Source organism: Oenanthe melanoleuca, chromosome 22, assembly GCF_029582105.1.
Source record: "Oenanthe melanoleuca isolate GR-GAL-2019-014 chromosome 22, OMel1.0, whole genome shotgun sequence".
Taxonomy (NCBI): domain Eukaryota; kingdom Metazoa; phylum Chordata; class Aves; order Passeriformes; family Muscicapidae; genus Oenanthe; species Oenanthe melanoleuca.
In genome coordinates this window covers 3,196,432-3,216,716 of record NC_079355.1, presented here as the reverse complement: position 1 = coordinate 3,216,716, position 20,285 = coordinate 3,196,432, and the positions used below count along the sequence as shown (strand labels likewise).

The following is a 20,285-nucleotide window of genomic DNA, read 5'->3' as shown; positions in this document are numbered from 1 at the left end:
CAGAGCTCCAGGAGTGATTGGGTAACACTCTCAGGGATGCCCAGGGTGGGATTCTGGGGTGGCTGTGCAGAGCCAGGAGCTGGATCAGAGATCCCACATATCCCAGGACATCCCATGATCCCATGACAGTGGAATCCATGATCCCATGACAGTGCCACCCATGATCCCATGACAGTGGAATCCATGATCCCATGACAGTGTCACCCATGATCCCATGACAGTGGAATCCATGATCCCATGACAGTGTCACCCATGATCCCATGACAGTGGAATCCATGATCCCATGACAGTGCCACCCATGATCCCACGACAGTGCCACCCATGATCCCATGACAGTGGAATCCATGATCCCATGACAGTGCCAACCACGATCCCATGACAGTGCCACCCATGATCCCATGACAGTGGAATCCATGATCCCATGACAGTGATAACCATGATCCCATGACAGTGCCAACCATGATCCCATGACAGTGCCACCCATGATCCCATGACAGTGCCATCCATGATCCCATGACAGTGATAACCATGATCCCATGACAGTGCCAACCATGATCCCATGACAGTGCCATCCATGATCCCATGGCAGTGCCAACCATGATCCCATGGCAGTGCCAACCATGATCCCATGGCAGTGCCAACCATGATCCCATGACAGTGATAACCATGATCCCATGACAGTGCCACCCATGATCCCATGACAGTGCCACCCATGATCCCATGGCAGTGCCACCCATGATCCCATGACAGTGCCAACCATGATCCCATGGCAGTGGAATCCATGATCCCATGACAGTGGAATCCATGATCCCATGACAGTGCCACCCATGATCCCATGACAGTGCCATCCATGATCCCATGACAGTGCCATCCACGATCCCATGACAGCGCCACCCACGATCCCATGACAGTGCCAACCACGATCCCATGACAGTGGAATCCATGATCCCATGACAGTGCCACCCATGATCCCATGACAGTGGAATCCATGATCCCATGACAGTGATAACCATGATCCCATGACAGTGATAACCATGATCCCATGACAGTGATAACCATGATCCCATGACAGTGCCACCCATGATCCCACGACAGTGGAATCCATGATCCCATGACAGTGCCACCCATGATCCCATGACAGTGCCACCCATGATCCCATGACAGTGATAACCATGATCCCATGACAGTGCCACCCATGATCCCATGACAGTGATAACCATGATCCCATGACAGTGCCAACCATGATCCCATGACAGTGCCAACCATGATCCCATGACAGTGATAACCATGATCCCATGACAGTGCCACCCATGATCCCATGACAGTGCCACCCATGATCCCATGACAGTGCCACCCATGATCCCATGACAGTGGAGTCCATGATCCCACGACAGTGCCATCCATGATCCCATGACAGTGCCATCCAAGATCCCATGACAGTGGAATCCATGATCCCATGACAGTGCCACCCATGATCCCATGACAGTGATAACCATGATCCCATGACAGTGCCATCCATGATCCCATGGCAGTGCCACCCATGATCCCATGACAGTGATAACCATGATCCCATGACAGTGCCATCCATGATCCCATGACAGTGCCACCCATGATCCCATGACAGTGCCACCCATGATCCCATGACAGTGTCACCCATGATCCCATGACAGTGTCACCCATGATCCCATGACAGTGCCATCCATGATCCCATGACAGTGCCACCCATGATCCCATGACAGTGCCATCCATGATCCCATGACAGTGCCACCCATGATCCCATGACAGTGCCAACCATGATCCCATGACAGTGATAACCATGATCCCATGGCAGTGCCATCCATGATCCCATGACAGTGCCACCCATGATCCCATGACAGTGATAACCATGATCCCATGGCAGTGGAATCCATGATCCCATGACAGTGCCATCCATGATCCCATGACAGTGCCACCCATGATCCCATGACAGTGCCAACCATGATCCCATGACAGTGCCAACCATGATCCCATGACAGTGCCACCCATGATCCCATGACAGTGATAACCATGATCCCATGACAGTGCCACCCATGATCCCATGGCAGTGCCACCCATGATCCCATGACAGTGCCACCCATGATCCCATGACAGTGCCACCCATGATCCCATGGCAGTGCCCTTGTCTGGATGATCCTCGTGGGTCCCTTTGATCCCCCATGGCACCCCTGAGTCCAGCCCCACACATCCTCCCTCCACCCCAAATCAAGGCAAGGATGCTCCACAAGCAGCTGAAGAAAACCAAAATCTGCTGGGGAGGATAAAATAATACTAAAAAAAAAAAAAAAAAAAAAACCCAAACAAAGCCTGTAAATATCTAGAAAGAGGATATTAAAAAAAGAAACAACCTGGTGTCTGGAGCTGTGAGCTGCTTCAAAGGATTCCTCTGCTCCAACAGCTGGAGGAGAGGCTCACCTGCCAGCACAGCCTTCATTCTTAAAATCCCTAATTCCCAGGAAAATCTGGGTTACCTGAATGTGAAGAGTACTCTAAATAAATTACACAACATATGTAAGGGTGGCTGGGTCAGCTGGGAGCAGCCACGCAGGCAGCCTGAAAATAATTGGATTTCTTTCACCTATCAGTATAATGAAAATCCAGGAATTCAACTGCTGTTGTCAATGGATTTAATTAAGTTAAAGAGGTGCTGCTTGGTTAAAGCATCTCAGCCAAAACCTCCCAACGTTTTCTGGGTTGTGATGCTTTAAATAAATAGAAAAAAAAATTGAGGTCATAATGACATTAAAGTGTTTTTTTTTTTTTTTTTTGTTTCACCTACAGCTCAGCTTCATCCCATTCCAAACTTGCAGCAGGAGCTTCTGGGAAGGTGTCTGAGAATTGGGCTGGACCAGCCCAAATTCTCACGTTCCTACACAAAATTTGAGATAAAAACACAGATTTTGGGGCTGTGTTGGTCCTGGCTGGCTTTTCCCACTGCTGCTTTTCCACCAGCTCCACTCCCAAGGCCCCATCCAAGAGCTGGACCCCCAGGAAATATTTTTATCAGTGCAACCTGCAACAGCAGAAAGAGTTTGCAATGGAAGAATGGGTGAGATGAAGCAAAAAACCTGAATTATCCAAACTCCCAACCTTGCTCTTCCCACTTTTCCCGTTGTTTTCAAAGCAAATCTGTAATTACCCACCAGGAATAATCCAGGCCTGCACCCCCTGTGACCTCCCTGAGCCAACCTGAGTCACCAGGTTTAAATTTAAATTTAATTTTTTTTTTTTTTTCCAGAACTTCCTGTTTATGGTTCTTTGCTGGGACTGGTGTAATTTTGGGTTTAACCCTTTCCAGCTCCTGTGGCAGTGTGAATCACCCTCCTTTTCCAAACAAACACCACTCTGCTGTATAATTTCCCTGTCAATAACTGGGGGTGTGGTGCCTTACAGGAAGAAAACAAAAATATATGGATTTTTTTTTTTTTTTCCTTTGTGTTTTCCTCTGTGGGTCAAATATAAACCAAAATGAGGCACCTCCTGCCATCCACAGCCAGGTGCTGTCACTTGATGTTTTTGGAAGTGATGGCATCAACTTGGTGGTGAAGGGATGAAAAAAAAAATGAGGATTTTGTTAAAACCAGTTTGCCACTCTCTGGCAGGGTGGGAACAAGCTGGGAGCTGGAGCCAGGCTGGTTCCTAGTGGGAAAGGAGAATTAAAAAAGGTGATTAAAGCATTAGCTGTGCACAACCTCTGGGGTTCCAGAGAACACCCCAGAGTGGTGCTGTCCACTGGAAAAATAGGAAATCCAGGGGGATTTGGGGCAGGAAAATCAATATATCAGCATTGATTAGATATCAGAGCTGGGAGGGGAAAGCAGAGTGAGCACAGAGGGTCCTGTCCCATCCCATTCCCCATCCTCACCCCACCACAAAACCCAAAAATCTTTTTTTTTTCACCCAGAAACAAAGGGAAGTCAGTGGAGTGCTGCAAATGCCTCTTGCAGCAGTAAATATCTCTATCAGCATCGTGATGCCACTTGGTAATTATGTCTGTCTCAGTAAAACCTCTAAAAAAATAACCCTGTGCAAGTCAGGTCTGTTCCTCAATTATTGGGGTTTTTTTTTTGTTCTATTTTACAATTTTACATAATTTTCCTGGTTTCTAAATCACTGCCTTTTAATATGATTCTCTGGGAAGGTGGTTGGGGGGGAAGATAGATGAGCAGAAGGAAGAAAAAAAAACCCAAAAAAAATGAAGATATGGATTTTATTGGAGCTTTTAAACCAAATGGATTCACCCCACGCCTCAAAAGTGCTGCTGGCACCGAATTTTTGTCTCTCTGGGAGTTGTGTCCCTGCCTGCAAAATTTTAGGGGGGGGACAAAATGCCATAACAAAATCCCAACCATTTGCTTCAAAATGAAAAGAGAGAGAACAGACACGAGGAGGATAATACAAATAAACTGGTGGGGAGGAAGGATCTGTATCCATCACTGAATTCCCAAATCTCAATTCCGAATTCCCGGATCTCAAAGCTGAGCCTGGCTCTATAAACACCAAAAGAAAAACCAGAATTGGTGCTGTTATTTTTTTATTTTTTTTTTGGTCTGGTTTCTGCTGAGCGAGAGAGAAAAGCTGGGGCTGTGTTTGGGGTGTGAAATCCCTGGAAAATCGCTGGATTCCTGAAGAGCCGAGCGCTGAGTCACGGGCGGAGGGAGCGCTCCCACCCCGCGGGGCAGCCCCGGCCAGGACACCCCCGAGCCGGGGCTTCAGAGAAAAGGAGAAAAGGGAGGAGGGTGAAACGCTGCAGGGAGAGGGTGGGAAGAGCTTAAAGTACGAAAAAAAAAAAAAAAATTAAAAAAAAAAAAAAAAAGTGTGGGTGGAGAGAATCCTGCGAGCTCTACTCGGGGATGCTCAGGAACCCCAGGGAGGGGAAGGTGGGAGAAGCTGTGGCTGATTTTCTCTGAAGTTTCCCCAGCAATCTCATCTATTTACTTGGCTTTTCCAGGGCCACACACACACACCAAAGCAGTTCATTCTGCTCTGGATGCACAGGAGAGTTGGAAACAAAGCTCCCAGGCAGGGGGGAGATACAGCTCGATGAGGTCTGTGGGGAGCTGCTGCTTCAAAATCATTTCAAAATCACTCCCTGCAATGAATCAATCAATCTTTGATCAATTAAGGAGGAATGATCCTTTCCTAGGGTGGACATCAAACCTTGGGCAGCAGGGATGGAGCTCAGAGCTCCATTCGTTAATTAATGAATTATTTCCCTGTGGGATGAGATCCTTTTTCCCAGCTCAACATCAGCTTTGCCACCCTTAATCAGGCCCCAGAAGACCCTTGGTAGATAAGCAAGGGATAAACACCAAATATTTTCAGCCACAGTTGATAAAATGCTGCCCCTGGGGATGCTGAGCTGCCAGGCAGGGATTGGGAAGGAAGAAGGACAGACAGACAGATGGACAAGCAGGGACAGGGACAGCAGGAACTGGGGCAGTTTGGATGTGAATTCACTTGGCAAAAGTGACACTGAGCCCCTAAATTGAATATTCCTGCCCCAGGTGGGCATGAGTGGCATTTGCAGGGTCCCACTGGTGGCCAAAACTGGTTTTTACTGGTGCCACTGCCAGACCACCTACTAAATCCATGTTTGTGGGAAGTGCCCGCTTCCTGTGGAAAGTTTCAGGATTTTTTTTTCCCTTTCTCTCCTCTCTCTCTCTCATTGAAACCCCAAGTGCCAGCATAGCCTGGATCCCTGCCAGAGCTTCTCACTCTTTGAATTTCCACCAAAAATCTCAATTCCTTCACCGGAAAGAAACCTCTCTGTGCCTGCAGGCAGCAGGACGACACCAGCCTCCCGTGCTGCCAGGCTGACCCCCACCCTCCAAGCCTGGCTCTCCCAAGGATTCTGGCACGTGGGATGATGAGGGATTCTACAAACCCACCCCTTCACACCTGTGCACAGGCAAAATTCATCCCAGAGTTATGGGATTGGGTCCTTCCCTGAGCTTTGCTGGGTTGGGAATGGATTCAGCTCCAGGTGTTGCTGCAGCCATGGGATCAGATCAGCTGTCCTAGAGGGATCAAAGCCCTGCAAACCCCAACAGGGAGGTCAGGATGAGAACCTTCACTTCTCACTCTGAGTGAACTTCTCCTCCCTCCCTGCAAGGGTGAAGCTTCCCTGTGGGATGGAGGACTTTTCCATCAGCAGCAATCCCCCAAACCTCACCCTGCACTGCACAGCAAAATCTCAGAAAGCTGGAAACCCCAAAAATGTGCAGGAGGGGATGGCCCAGGTGAGGCAGGCAGGAGGGCAGGCTCAGGTTAGGCACGAATCTCCTGATTCCTCCTCACTGTGCTCCCAGCGTGTCCATGGAAACCACAGGCACCGTCCCACCCCTCTCCCCCCCTCCCAGGGACTCATGGCAACCGCTCCAAACACAGCTCAGAGGCAAAAAAAAAAAAAAAAAAAATTTAAAAAAGGCAAAAAAAAAAAAAAAAATTATTCCAACGGATCACAAACAGCTTCTGTCGAGGGAGACTCTGAGCCAAATCCTGGTTTGGGTGCTGTGCTGGTGGAGAGGAGGGGAGGTCATGGGGTGGGATGGAATCCCTGGGGCAGGGGAGAGTTCCCACCTGGATTCCATCCCTGGGGATGATCCCATAGCTCAGGTGAGCATTCCCATCTGGATTCCATCCCTGGGGATGATCCCATGGCTCAGGTGAGAGTTCCCACCTGGATTCCATCCCATGGCACAGGTGAGCATTCCCACCTGGATTCCATCCCTGGGGATGATCCCATGGCTCAGGTGAGCATTCCCACCTGGATTCCATCCCTGGGGATGATCCCATGGCACAGCTGAGCATTCCCACCTGGATTCCATCCCTGGGGATGATCCCATGGCACAGCTGAGCATTCCCACCTGGATTCCATCCCTGGGGATGATCCCATGGCACAGGTGAGCATTCCCACCTGGATTCCATCCCTGGGGATGATCCCATGGCTCAGGTGAGCATTCCCACCTGGATTCCATCCCTGGGGACGATCCCATGGCACAGGTGAGCATTCCCACCTGGATTCCATCCCTGGGATGATCCCATGGCTCAGGTGAGAGCTCCCACCTGGATTCCATCCCTGGGGATGATCCCATGGCACAGGTGAGAGCTCCCACCTGGATTCCATCCCTGGGGATGATCCCATGGCTCAGGTGAGAGCTCCCACCTGGATTCCATCCCTGGGAATGATCCCATGGCACAGGTGAGCATTCCCACCTGGATTCCAACCCCATCCCTGCAAACCTGGAGGCTTTAAGGCAGGTTGAGCCACTGCAGCAGGGAAGGGAAAGGGAGGTGTAAAAAAAAAAAAAAAAAAAGGAAAAAAAAAGAGGTGTAAACATTGAATTTCTGGATTTTAGGTCAGGCCAGGGAAAACAAGGCACCTTTGCTGAAGTTTGGCAGTGCAGGGACGAGCTCCTGGGAGCATCCTGCACGGAGCCAGGAGCAGTGTCAGTGTTAAGCAAATCAAAAATAATGTCAGAATCCTCTCTCCCACCCATTCCAAGAGGAGCATGAAAAAAAATAATGATATTTTACTCACCCATCAAAAGAAAATTACTCACGCCAGGCGCGTGGGCGAGCAGAATTTTGCAGGGCTGTTTTAGGCCCTGACTATGCTACAAAAATATCCATTTTAAGCACGGTTGTGAAACACCCAGAGCACTGGGTTGGAGCTACCTGGACCAAAACAGGTGGAAAAATGAACAATTAGTTCAGGAATAAACCACTCTGAGGCCTGTGCTGGTGGCAGGGGAGGTGGCTCTTCCCAGCTGCTCCACCCTGGCGAGTTTCACCACGATAAAAACTTTGGGATGTGCAAAGCTCCTCTGACAGGGAGGTGTTGGGAGCCTCACTCACTGCCCTGGTATCCACTTGCTTCATCCCAGATAATTTTATCCCGTGCTCATCTGCTGATCCCAGTATCACTGAAACCTGCAGGGAAGGGGGAGCGCTGCCACTGGCCACGTGGGGATCCAAAAAAACATCAATATTGATTCAGAGGGAAGAAAACAGAGCCTGGGGCTGTGTTTGCATTGCACCTGCTCAGCGTGGCCACGGCTCCAAAACGTGGAAAATACCAGGGATAATCTGTGCAAATGGGTGATACAGAAAACACAGGGAATAACCAACAACCTGTGAAAATCCATAACATGGAAAATACCAGGAATAATCTGTGCAAATGGGTGAACAGAAAACACAGGGAATAACCAACAATCTGTGCAAATTCATAACATGGAAAACAACAGGAATAACCAACAACCTGTGCAAATTCATAACAAAAAACACCAGGAATAACCAACAACCTGTGCAAATCCCCAACGTGGAAAATACCAGGAATAATCTGTGCAAATGGGTGAACAGAAAACACAGGGAATAACCAACAACCTGTGAAAATCCAGAATAGAAAACACTGGGAATAACCAACAACCTGTGCAAATCCATACCAGAAAACACCAGGAATAACCAACAACCTGTGAAAATCCATAACATGGAAAATACCAGGAATAATCTGTGCAAATGGGTGACACAGAAAACACCAAGAATAACCAACAACCTGTGCAAATCCATAACATGGAAAATACCAGGAATAATCTGTGCAAATGGGTCACACAGAAAACACCAGGAATAACCAACAATCTGTGAAAATCCAGAATAGAGAAAACACCAGGAATAACCAACAACCTGTGCAAATGGGTGACACAGAAAACACAGGGAATAACCAATAACATGTGAAAATCCAAAACATGGAAAATACCAGGAATAATCTGTGCAAATGGGTGAACAGAAAACACAGGGAATAACCAACAACCTGTGAAAATCCATACCAGAAAACACCAGGAATAACCAACAACCTGTGCAAATCCATAACATGGAAAATACCAGGAATAATCTGTGCAAATGGGTGAACAGAAAACACAGGGAATAACCAACAACATGTGAAAATGGGTGAACAGAAAACACAGGGAATAACCAACAACCTGTGCAAATCCATACCAGAAAACACTGGGAATAACCAATAACCTGTGCAAATTCATAATATGGAAAATACCAGGAATAACCAGCAACCTGTGCAAATCCATAACATGGAAAATACCAGGAATAATCTGTGCAAATGGGTGACAGATAAAACACCAGGAATAACCAACAACCTGTGGAAATGGGTGATACAGAAAACACCAGGAATAACCAACAACCTGTGCAAATCCCCAACGTGGAAAACACCAGGAATAATCTGTGCAAATGGGTGACACAGAAAACACTGGGAATAACCAACAATCTGTGAAAATCCATACCAGAAAACTCTGGGAATAACCAATAACCTGTGCAAATCCATAACATGGAAAATACCAGGAATAATCTGTGCAAATGGGTGACACAGAAAACACTGGGAATAACCAACAACCTGTGCAAATCCAGAATAGAGAAAACACCAGAAATAACCAACAACCTGGGCAAATGGGTGACACAGAAAACACCAGGAATAACCAACAACCTGTGCAAATCCACAACAGAAAACACCAGGAATAACCAAAAACCTGTGTAAATCCATGAGAGAAAACACTGGCAATAACCAACAACCTGAGCAAATTCATACTATGGAAAACACTGGGAATAACCACAAACTGTGCAAATTCATAATACAGAAAAAACTGGGAATAACCAACAACCAGTGCAAATCCAGAACAGAGAAAACACCGGGAATAACCAACAACCTCACTCTGAGGCTGTGCAAACCCATCCTCTGGGAGAGATTGGCAGCTCCTCCTCATCTCCATCCATTACAAGGTTTGGTTTGATGCTGTTTCTGTTTCAGGGAGCTTAAAAAACAATTTATAAAGTCAAAACTGAGGCACTGGGGGCAGTAAGGGGATGACACAGTAAAATCCAGCATTCCACTCCATTTTCAGGAGTGATGGCCAAGGGAATCACTGGATGCACATGAGGAACAGGGGGATGAGGAGATTCCAAAAACATCTGCAGGGCTGTCCCAAAACCAGCCTAGTCCTGATCTAGATAAAGCCCAGCCTAGAGAGGCAGAGCTGCCTCACTGCCTGGGTGCAGGAATTGGGAATTTGGAGGTTTCATCCAGGCTCTGTCACCAGCAGGAGCCCTCCAGAACGTTTTCCTGTGTGGGTACAAGGTCATGGTTGTGTTCCTGGGAGTGATCCCTGTGCTCCTGGGAGTGATCCCTGTGCTCCTGGGACCATTCCCTGTGCTCCTGGGACCATTCCCTGTGCTCCTGGGACCATTCCCTGTTCTCATGGGACCATTCCCTGTGCTCCTGGGACCATTCCCTGTGCTCCTGGAAGTGATCCCTGTGCTCCTGGGACCATTCCCTGTGCTCCTGGGACCATTCCCTGTGCTCCTGGGACCATTCCCTGTGCTCCTGGGACCATTCCCTGTGCTCCTGGGACCATTCCCTGTGCTCCTGGGACCATTCCCTGTGCTCCTGGGAGCATTCCCTGTGCTCCTGGGACCATTCCCTGTGCTCCTGGGACCATTCCCTGTGTTCCTGGGACCATTCCCTGTGCTCCTGGGAGCATTCCCTGTGTTCTGGAGAACATTCCCTGTTCTCATGGGACCATTCCCTGTTCTCATGGGAGTGATCCCTGTGCTCCTGGGACCTTTCCCTGCGCCCCAGGGAGCATTCCCTGTTCTCATGGGAGCATTCCCTGTGCTCCTGGGACCATTCCCTGTGCTCCTGGGACCATTCCCTGTGCTCCTGGGACCATTCCCTGTGCTCCTGGGACCATTCCCTGTTCTCATGGGAGCATTCCCTGTGCTCCTGGGAGCATTCCCTGTGCTCCTGGGAGCATTCCCAGCCCTCCTGCAGCACAGAGAGCTCACAAGGAGCAAGGGACAGCCCAGGATCAACCCCACACAACTCAACAAAACCTGCCAGCAGCCCTTAAATCTCTGGAGATTTCCCTTACAAAAAAAATCAGGATTTGAGTGCTCAGGAGCCCAAATGGTGGCAGTTTGTGCCATGACTGTGCAGGACAAAGCTGAGGATGAAGTTCCATCCTCTTCCTCTGCTCCAGCAGCCAAGCCCTGGAAAAGGAGGGATCAACCCAGGACTGATGCCCAACACCTGAGACACGAACATGGAAGCTGAGTTAAGCCCCAGCTTCCATCAAACCTGGAAAAGGAGGGACCAACCCAGGACTAACGATGCCCAATGCCTGAGAGATGCACATGGAAGCTGAGTTAAGTCTCTGCTTCAGCCAAGCCCTGGAAAAGGAAGGATTGATGCAGGACTAAGGGTGCCCAATGCCAGAGAAACCCACATGGAAGCTGAGTTAAGCCCTGGAAAAAAGAGGGATTAATCCAGGACTAGGGATGACCAACACCAGACAGATGCACATGGAAGTGGAGTTAAGCCCTGGGAAAGGAGGGATTGATCCAGGACTAAGGGTGCCCAACACTAGAGAGACCCACATGGAAGCTGAGTAAAGCCCTGGAAAAAGAGAGATCAACCCAGGACTAAGGGTACCCAGACCCACATGGAGCTGAGTTAAGCTCTGGAAAGGAAGGACTGACCCAGCACTAAGGGTTCCCAGTGCCTCAGAGGTGCTCAGGGAGGCTGAGTTAAGCCTGGAAAGGAAGGACTGACCCAGCACTAAGGGTTCCCAGTGCCTCAGAGGTGCTCAGGGAGGCTGAGTTAAGCCTGGAAAGGAAGGACTGACCCAGCACTAAGGGTTCCCAGTGCCTCAGAGGTGCTCAGGGAAGCTGAGTTAAGCCTGGAAAGGAAGGACTGACCCAGCACTAAGGATGCTCAGTGTCTCAGAGGTGCTCAGGGAAGCTGAGTTAAGCCTGGAAAGGAAGGACTGACCCAGCACTAAGGATGCTCAGTGCCTCAGAGGTGCTCAGGGAGGCTGAGTTCAGCCCTGGAAAGGAAGGACTGACCCAGCACTAAGGGTTCCCAGTGCCTCAGAGATGCTCAGGGAAGCTGAGTTAAGCCTGGAAAGGAAGGACTGACCCAGCACTAAGGGTGCTCAGGGAAGCTGAGTTAAGCCTGGAAAGGAAGGACTGACCCAGCACTAAGGATGCTCAGTGCCTCAGAGATGCTCAGGGAGGCTGAGTTAAGCCTGGAAAGGAAGGACTGACCCAGCACTAAGGGTGCTCAGGGAAGCTGAGTTCAGCCCTGGAAAAGGAAGGACTGACCCAGCACTAAGGGTGCTCAGACCTACATGGAGCTGAGTTAAGCCTGGAAAGGAAGGACTGACCCAGCACTAAGGGTGCCCAGTGCCTCAGAGATGCTCAGGGAAGCTGAGCCAAACCCTGTAAAAGGAAGGACTGACCCAGCACTAAGGGTGCCCAGTGTCTCAGAGGTGCTCAGGGAAGCTGAGCCAAACCCTGGAAAGGAAGGACTGACCCAGCACTAAGGATGCTCAGTGCCTCAGAGGTGCTCAGGGAGGCTGAGTTAAGCCCTGGAAAAGGAGGGACTGATCCAGCACTAAGGGTGCTCAGACCCACATGGAGCTGAGTTAAGCCCTGGAAAGGAAGGACTGACCCAGCACTAAGGGTGCTCAGGGAGGCTGAGTTAAGCCTGGAAAGGAAGGACTGACCCAGCACTAAGGATGCCCAGTGTCTCAGAGGTGCTCAGGGAGGCTGAGTTAAGCCTGGAAAGGAAGGACTGACCCAGCACTAAGGATGCTCAGTGCCTCAGAGGTGCTCAGGGAGGCTGAGTTAAGCCTGGAAAGGAAGGACTGACCCAGCACTAAGGATGCTCAGTGCCTCAGAGGTGCTCAGGGAGGCTGAGTTAAGCCTGGAAAGGAAGGACTGACCCAGCACTAAGGGTTCCCAGTGCCTCAGAGGTGCTCAGGGAGGCTGAGTTAAGCCTGGAAAGGAAGGACTGACCCAGCACTAAGGATGCTCAGTGCCTCAGAGGTGCTCAGGGAGGCTGAGTTAAGCCTGGAAAGGAAGGACTGACCCAGCACTAAGGGTTCCCAGTGTCTCAGAGGTGCTCAGGGAGGCTGAGTTAAGCCTGGAAAGGAGGGACTGACCCAGCACTAAGGGTGCTCAGGGAGGCTGAGTTAAGCCTGGAAAGGAAGGACTGACCCAGCACTAAGGGTTCCCAGTGTCTCAGAGATGCTCAGGGCAGCTGAGCTCCCAGGGCAGCCAGGCTGGGACAAACCCTCCCGCCCAGAGCGGTGCCAGGGCAGCAGGGCCGGACGTGCCTGGCTGTGACATTTCCCAGCAGGACACGACCCCAGCGTGTGTCAGAGCTGCTGGACGTCACTGACCCCCTCCTGTGAATGCCCTGATTCATCCTGGGCGGGATGGGCCGGGAGGGGGCACAGCCAGGGCAGCACTGAGGGCGACTGTAAGGCTGGAGCCCCGCGGGCTGCGAGCCCCTCGTGCGTCAGAGGGAAGAAAAGAGACTCAGAACTGTCCAGAGTCCCCAGTTCCCCTCATGTGCCTGGCAATGACCTCAGATTCCTCCCCAGAAAGAGGCAAAAACAGCCAAAGTCTCCCAGGAAAAACCACGTGTGTTGTGGTGATGGACACTGGGAAGTGTGGGTGCCCTGCACCCGAATTATTCCACACCCAACACATGAATTATTTATTCCTCACGTTTTGGCTCTGAAGCTACTCCCAGAGTCACTTCCCTCAGATTCCCAAGGAAAAAGTGGCTCCACAACCTCGTCAGCCAACACTGTCCATAACTGTGGCTGTTCTGAGCAAAGCAAAACTGAAGTGATTCCAGTGGACAAATGGGGATTTTCAGCCCAAATGCCCAATTTTAATCAGCACCTCTGTGTGCCTCATTATGTTATTGCAGTACATTTCCAAACCACAACTTCCACAGATCCCAACCCGAAAAATTTTCCATTGTCACCATGGAACTCAACCTTCCAGGCAAGGAAAAGTTTCAGTCCTTGATCCATCCCATCCTCTGCCTCTCACAACAGTGCTGGATCTCTGGGACTCTCCAGAATGAGAAACCACACACAGCAGTCCAGATCAATTTCTAATATTATTAATTAATACAATTCAATTAAATAATACCCAAAGGAACCGGTGTGTCCAAACTGAGCCCTCATCCAAAGACATAATTCTTCTTTCCTCTTTTTTTAAGGGAAAAGCTTTATTTCCATGGATTTTATGGGGACATTTGGGGACTCTCCACGTACCTGCAGCAGCACCTGGGTAAGGAGGAGGGGGGAGGGTGGGAAGGGTCAGGGGGTGCTGTGGGGGCACAGGTGAGGGGTGTGAGTGACTACAGGGACAGCAGGGACAAACCTGGGACTGGGGCAAACATGGCCAGGATTGGGAGAAACCTGGCCAGGACTGGGGCAAACCTGGCCAGGATTGGGAGAAACATGGCCAGGATTGGGAGAAACATGGCCAGGATTGGGAGAAACATGGCCAGGACTGAGGGAAACCTGGCCAGGATTGGGAGAAACCTGGTCAGCACTGGGACAAACCTGGTCAGCACTGGGACAAACCTGGCCACGACTGGGACAAATCTGGCCAGGACTGGGACTAACCTGGCCAGGACTGGGACTAACCTGGCCAGGACTGGGACTAACCTGGCCAGGACTGGGACTAACCTGGCCAGGACTGGGACTAACCTGGCCAGCACTGGGACAAACCTGGCCAGGATTGGGACAAACCTGGTCAACACTGGGACTAACCTGGCCACGACTGGGACTAACCTGGCCAGCACTGGGGCAAACCTGGCCAGGACTGGGACAAACCTGGTCAGGACTGAGGGAAATCTGGCCAGCACTGGGGCAAACCTGGCCAGGACTGGGACAAACCTGGTCAACACTGGGACTAACCTGGCCAGGACTGGGACAAACCTGGCCAGGACTGAGGGAAACCTGGTCAGGACTGAGGGAAACCTGGCCAGGATTGGGAGAAACCTGGTCAGGACTGAGGGAAATCTGGCAAGGACTGGGACAAACCCGGCCAGCACTGGGACAAACTGGCCACGACTGGGACAAACCTGGCCAGGATTGGGAGAAACCTGGTCAGGATTGGGACAAACCTGGCCAGGATTGGGACAAACCCGGTCAGCACTGGGACAAACCCGGCCAGCACTGGGACTAACCTGGCCAGGACTGAGGGAAACCTTGTCAGGACTGTTACAAACCTGGCCAGCACTGAGGGAAACATGGCCAGGACTGGGCCAAGCCTGAGCAGCACCGGGACCTCTCCAGGCCCAGCACCGGGCCAAGCCCCGGCAGCACCGGGACCTCTCCAGGGCTCCACGGGCGCTCCCACCGGGCCAGCACCGCTCAGCACCGGGCCCAGCCCGGCCTGAAGGAGGAGCCGGCACCGGGCGGGCCAGAGCCGGCGGTTCCGCTTCCCCGGCCCGGCCCCGCTCCCGGTGCCCCGGTTTCCCCGCCTTGCCCCGCTCCCGGTGCCGCCGGTGCCGGTCTCCCCGCTCCAGGTGCCGGTTTCCCGTCCCGCTCCCGGTCCCAGTTTCCCCGCTCCCAGCCCCGTTGATCCCGGTCTCCCCGCTCCCGGTGCCGGTGTCCCGCTCCCGGTGCCGGTTTCCCATCCCGCTCCCGGTGCCCGTTTCCCGTCCCGCTCCCGGTGTCCCGCTCCCGGTGCCCGTTTCCCGTCCCGCTCCCGGTGTCCCGGCTCTTCCCGCTCCCGGTGTTCCCGGTGCCCGTTTCCCGGTGTCCCGGTCCCGGTGTCCGTTTCCCGTCCCGCTCCCGGTGTCCCGGCTCTCCCCGCTCCCGGTGTCCCGCTCCCGGTGTCCCGGCTCTCCCCGCTCCCGGTGTCCCGGTCCCGGTGCCGGTTTCCCATCCCGGTCCCGGTGCCCATTTCCCGTCCCGGTCCCGGTGTCCCGGCTCTCCCCTCACTCACCAGCTCATGTTCCCCCTCCGCCCCGCGCCGATCCCGGAAGTGCCGCCGTTTTAGGCCCCGCCCCTTCCGGGAGCGCTCGCACCCCCCGCGGTGACGCCACGTGACGTCACATGGCGGGGAGCGTGACGTCACGGAAGAGGCGCGCGGAGAGAAAACCGTGAAATTCGTCGGATTTCGGTTCAAAAACTGGAAATGGGGAGGGAGGGGGTGGAGTTAAACCGATGGGAGCTGTGGAGCGTCCTCGGGGTGGGCAAGGAGGAGGAATTGCATGGATCATCCCTGGGTGGGCAAGGAAAAGGAATTTCATGGATCATCCCTGGGTGGGCAAGGAAAAGGAATTTCATGGATTATCCTGGGGTGGGCAATAAAAGGAATTTCATGGATCATCCCTGGGTGGGCAAGGAAAAGGAATTTCATGGATCATCCCTGGGTGGGCAAGGAAAAGGAATTTCATGGATCATCTCGGGGTGGGCAGGGAAAAGGAATTTCATGGATTATCCCTGGGTGGGCAAGGAAAAGGAATTTCATGGATCATCTCGGGGTGGGCAAGAAGGGATTGCCTGGATCATCCCTGGGTGGGGGAGGAGAAAGGAATTTAATGGATCATCTCGGGGTGGGCAAGGAAAAGGAATTTCCTGGATCATCCCCGAGGTGGGCGAGGGCACGGGAATGGAATTCCCAGGAGCATCCCAAAAGTGGGTGAGAGCACGGAGTGCCCGGAACACCCTGGAGTGGGCAGTGGCACGAGGAGGGGATGCCCAGGAGCATCCCAAGAGTGGGTGAGGGTGAGGAATTTCCTGGGATGATCCCTGAAGTGGGCGAGGATGCAGCAGGGGGGATGCCCAGGAGCATCCCTGGGGTGGGTGAGGGGGAGGAATTCCTGGGAGCACCCTGAGCTGGATGAGGGCACGGAGAGGAGATGCACAGGGTTATTCCCTGGGGTGGGATATCCAGGATCACCCCGGGATGGGGTGCAGGGGGTGCCCAGGATTATTCCCTGGGGTGGGATATCCAGGATCACCCCGGGATGGGGTGCAGGGGTGCCCAGGATCACCCCGGGATGGGGTGCAGGGGGTGCCCAGGGACACCCTGGGGTGGGTGACAGCACGGGGAGCAGCAGGACTGCCCCAATCAAGGAAATCCAAGGGATGTGAGTCACCTTTGGAAGAGCAGGAACCCCCAATTTTGGGGAGAACCCCCCCAAACCCACCTTGAGGAGGCAGGACAGGAGCAGCAAAGTCATTTTGGTGACCAAAAACCCACCGTGCCCTGAGCACTGACCCATCAGCCACCCCCATCCAGAGCCCCCCAAGCTGTGGGTGCCCCCAGACCCCTGTCAGCACCCCAGGGTGACATCCTGGGCTGGTGTCACCAGCCACATGCCAGCACACGGGGCGGGGGCCGGGCTGGGCGCCAGGGCTGGCTTTATCAATTAGCAGGTGGAGGTAAACACTCGGTAATTACAGCCAGGGAGGATGATGCTAAACTGGGAAGGTGTTACCGACACCGGTGAGGACAGGGATTAGCCCAAAAGGAACGGGGGGGGCAGGTCCGGGGGGGTGGCAGCCCCCAGCAGAGTCACTTTTGTGCCAGGATGGGGGAAAGGGATGGATTTTGGGGTGCTGGTCAGAGCAAACCCCGAGGGGAGGCAGCCAGGAGGGTCCCTGACATCCCCATCCAGGTGTGGGCAGGGTGAGGAGGAAGAGGAAGAGGAAGGCTGGGGAGGTTTTGCTGGGCCAGGCTGCTGCTCCTGGCCTGTCCCCACCTCACTGTCACCTCAGGGACAAGACAGAGCTGGCACCAGCCTGGATCCCTCATCCTGGTGGCCACAGCACTCAGCGAGCAACTTCTGTGGAGGCTCTGCTGTTTGTCCCCCTGTCCCAGGAGGAGGAGGAGGAGTGTGGCCCCTTCCTCCAGAACACCCATCCAGGGGTGGGGATGGATCCACACGGGGTGGGAGATGAGGGTCAGGCCATCCAGAACCATCCAGAACCATCCAGAACCATCCAGAACTCGTGTGGCTGACATCTCCTGCCAGCCAGAGGTGAGAAGAACATCTGTACTCCAGCTGCAAACCAGGAGCTCCTGGCTGTGCATCCAGGGGATGGAGTCTCAGCTCTTGGTGCTCCTCCAGAGCAGCAAATCCCATCCTGTGGAGAGCTCCTGGATCCAACCACGTCCTGCAAAGCCCCGGACACCCTCAGCGGGGAGGAGCGAGGTGTTGGTGCCTCTTCAGGACCTCGGTGCTCGCGTTGAGGAGGGAAAAGCAGCAAGTTCTGTGGAGCTGGTACGTGCCTGGAAGCCCTTCCCTCCTCCCCAGAACACAGATAGCCCAGAACAGGGATGGAAAGTGCCGTGTTTCCGTAGCAACCAACATTTTTCGTGCAAGGTGCTGCACGCGCTCCCCGCGCTCTGCCACCCAAGGGTGCTCCTCACCTTCCTGCTCTGCCCCTGGGGCGTCCTGCCCAGCGGGCAAAACTGCCAGAGAGGGTCCCCTGTGCCTGCTGGGCTCCTTCCCTCCTCCTCCTTGCCCAGAGAAGGAGCCCAAAGCACAGAGAGCTCACAAGGGAGCGAGGGACAGCCCAGGATCAACCCCACACAGCAAAGCAACAATCAAAGCAGCCCTTAAATCTCTGGGGGTTTCCCTTACAAAAAAATTCTGGGTATGAGTGCTCAGGAGCCCAAATGGTGGCAGTTTGTGCCATGACTCCCCAAGACAAAGCTCCATCCTCTTCCTCTGCTCCAGCAGCCAAGCCCTGGAAAAGGAGGGATCAACCCAGGACTGATGCCCAACACCTGAGACACGAACATGGAAACTGAATTAAACCTCTGCTCCAGCCAAGCCCTGGAAAAGGAGGGATCAATCCAGCACTGAGGGGGCCCAGCACCAGAGAGACCCACATGGAGGAAGAAGCCCAAAGTGTTGGGTGGCTCCTCGCTGGGGCAGCTCCTCTGCTGTGCTCATTCCCAGGATCTCCAGTGATTCCCACCAGTGGAGATGGGCACCTGCAGCACCTGCAGCACCTGCAGCACCTGCAGCACCTGCAGCACCTGCAGCACCTGCAGCGCCTGCAGCACCTGCAGCACCTGCAGCACCCTCAGGTGACGCTGGGGGCTGTGGTGGCTCTCCCTGTGCGTGGCAGCTCCGGTTCCTGCCGGAGCCACACATGGGGACACCACAGTGACTCCCAAAATATCCTGCAGCCCCTCCTGGCTGCAGGACCTCCAGGGCACACAGGGAAGGACAATCCCAGCTCGTCCCAATCCAGCCTCACGTGGCTGCCAAACACTCAGCCACCGAGAATCCACAATTAGATCCAAAACCAAGTCCTCAACACCACGAGATGCCACCCCTGGCTGGGCCAGCTGTGCCCTGAGTCACTGGATCTTCCCCAGATTATAAAACTTTCCAAGCCAGCGAGCTCAACCATGCCCTGGAATGGCTGGAGCAGCAGGAAAATAAAAAAAAATCAAATAAGAAAGCAAGAATCTGACAAGGCTGCCAATTCTTTCATAGCCTGGCACCACACTGGTGGCAGTGCCAGTCACCAGCAAGGCCCTGGGAAGGAGGACAATGGTAAAATACTCAATCCCAGCACAATCCCAGCACAATCCCAGCTCCAGGAGCTCCGTCCCCATGCCAGGGGAAGGCTCCAAGCGCCACCACTCCAAACATCCAAACGCCTCCAGAGCTTCTCCCACTCGTTCCTCGTGCCCGTGCGAGCGCCAGCGCTGGAACCCGCCGGGTTATTTTCGGGTTATTTTTATCCTGAGCCATCCAGGCTGGGAGAGTTAAAAAAAAAATAAATAAATAAATTAAAAAAAATCCCCTGTGGGTGAAGGGCACGGGGGCATTACCGGCTGAAGCAGCACGATCCTCTTTGGCGGCCCAAAGTCACCAAAGCCGCCGGCAGAACCGAGACGGGCGGCGGCGGCAGCGGGAACAGGGATGGGAGGGCAAGGGCAGAGCAAGGGCGTGGCGGGGTTTGGGGAGAGGGGGTGCCCCAAATCCCGGTTGGGTGCCCCCAAAATCCGTTTTGGGTGACCCAAATCCATGTTGAGTGCCTCAAATCCTGGTTGGGTGCCCCCAAAATCCGTGTTGGGTGACCCAAATCCCGGTTGGGTGCCCCAAAATCCATGTTGGGTGCCCCCAAAATCTGTTTTGGGTGACCCAAATCCATGTTGGATGCCCCCAAAATCCATGTTGGGTGACCCAAATCCATGTTGGGTGCCCCCAGAATCTGTTTTGGGTGACCCAAATCCCGGTTGGGTGCCCCCAAAATCCATGTTGGGTGACCCAATCTTGTTGGGTGCCCCAAAATCCATGTTGGGTGACCCAAATCCCGGTTGGGTGCCCCAAAATCCATGTTGGGTGACCCAAATCCATGTTGGGTGCCCCCAAATCCATGTTGGGTGACCCA

At 53.1% G+C, this 20,285-nt stretch overlaps 1 protein-coding gene across 2 annotated transcripts in view; it reads right to left on the bottom strand.

Moving 5' to 3' along the window:
• Positions 1-15,938, bottom strand: part of BIN3 (bridging integrator 3) — a 55,812-nt gene extending 39,874 nt beyond the window's left edge. Inside the window, exon 1 of one of the 2 annotated variants that reach the window (XM_056508706.1) lies at positions 15,865-15,938. In XM_056508706.1, coding sequence (XP_056364681.1) covers positions 15,865-15,872 — 8 coding nt within the window. In that variant the 5' untranslated portion in view covers positions 15,873-15,938. Of the gene's footprint in view, positions 1-7,579; positions 7,679-15,864 lie in introns of those variants that run through there. The other variant, XM_056508707.1, reaches the window with a different exon arrangement.
• Positions 15,939-20,285: the final 4,347 nt, after the last annotated feature.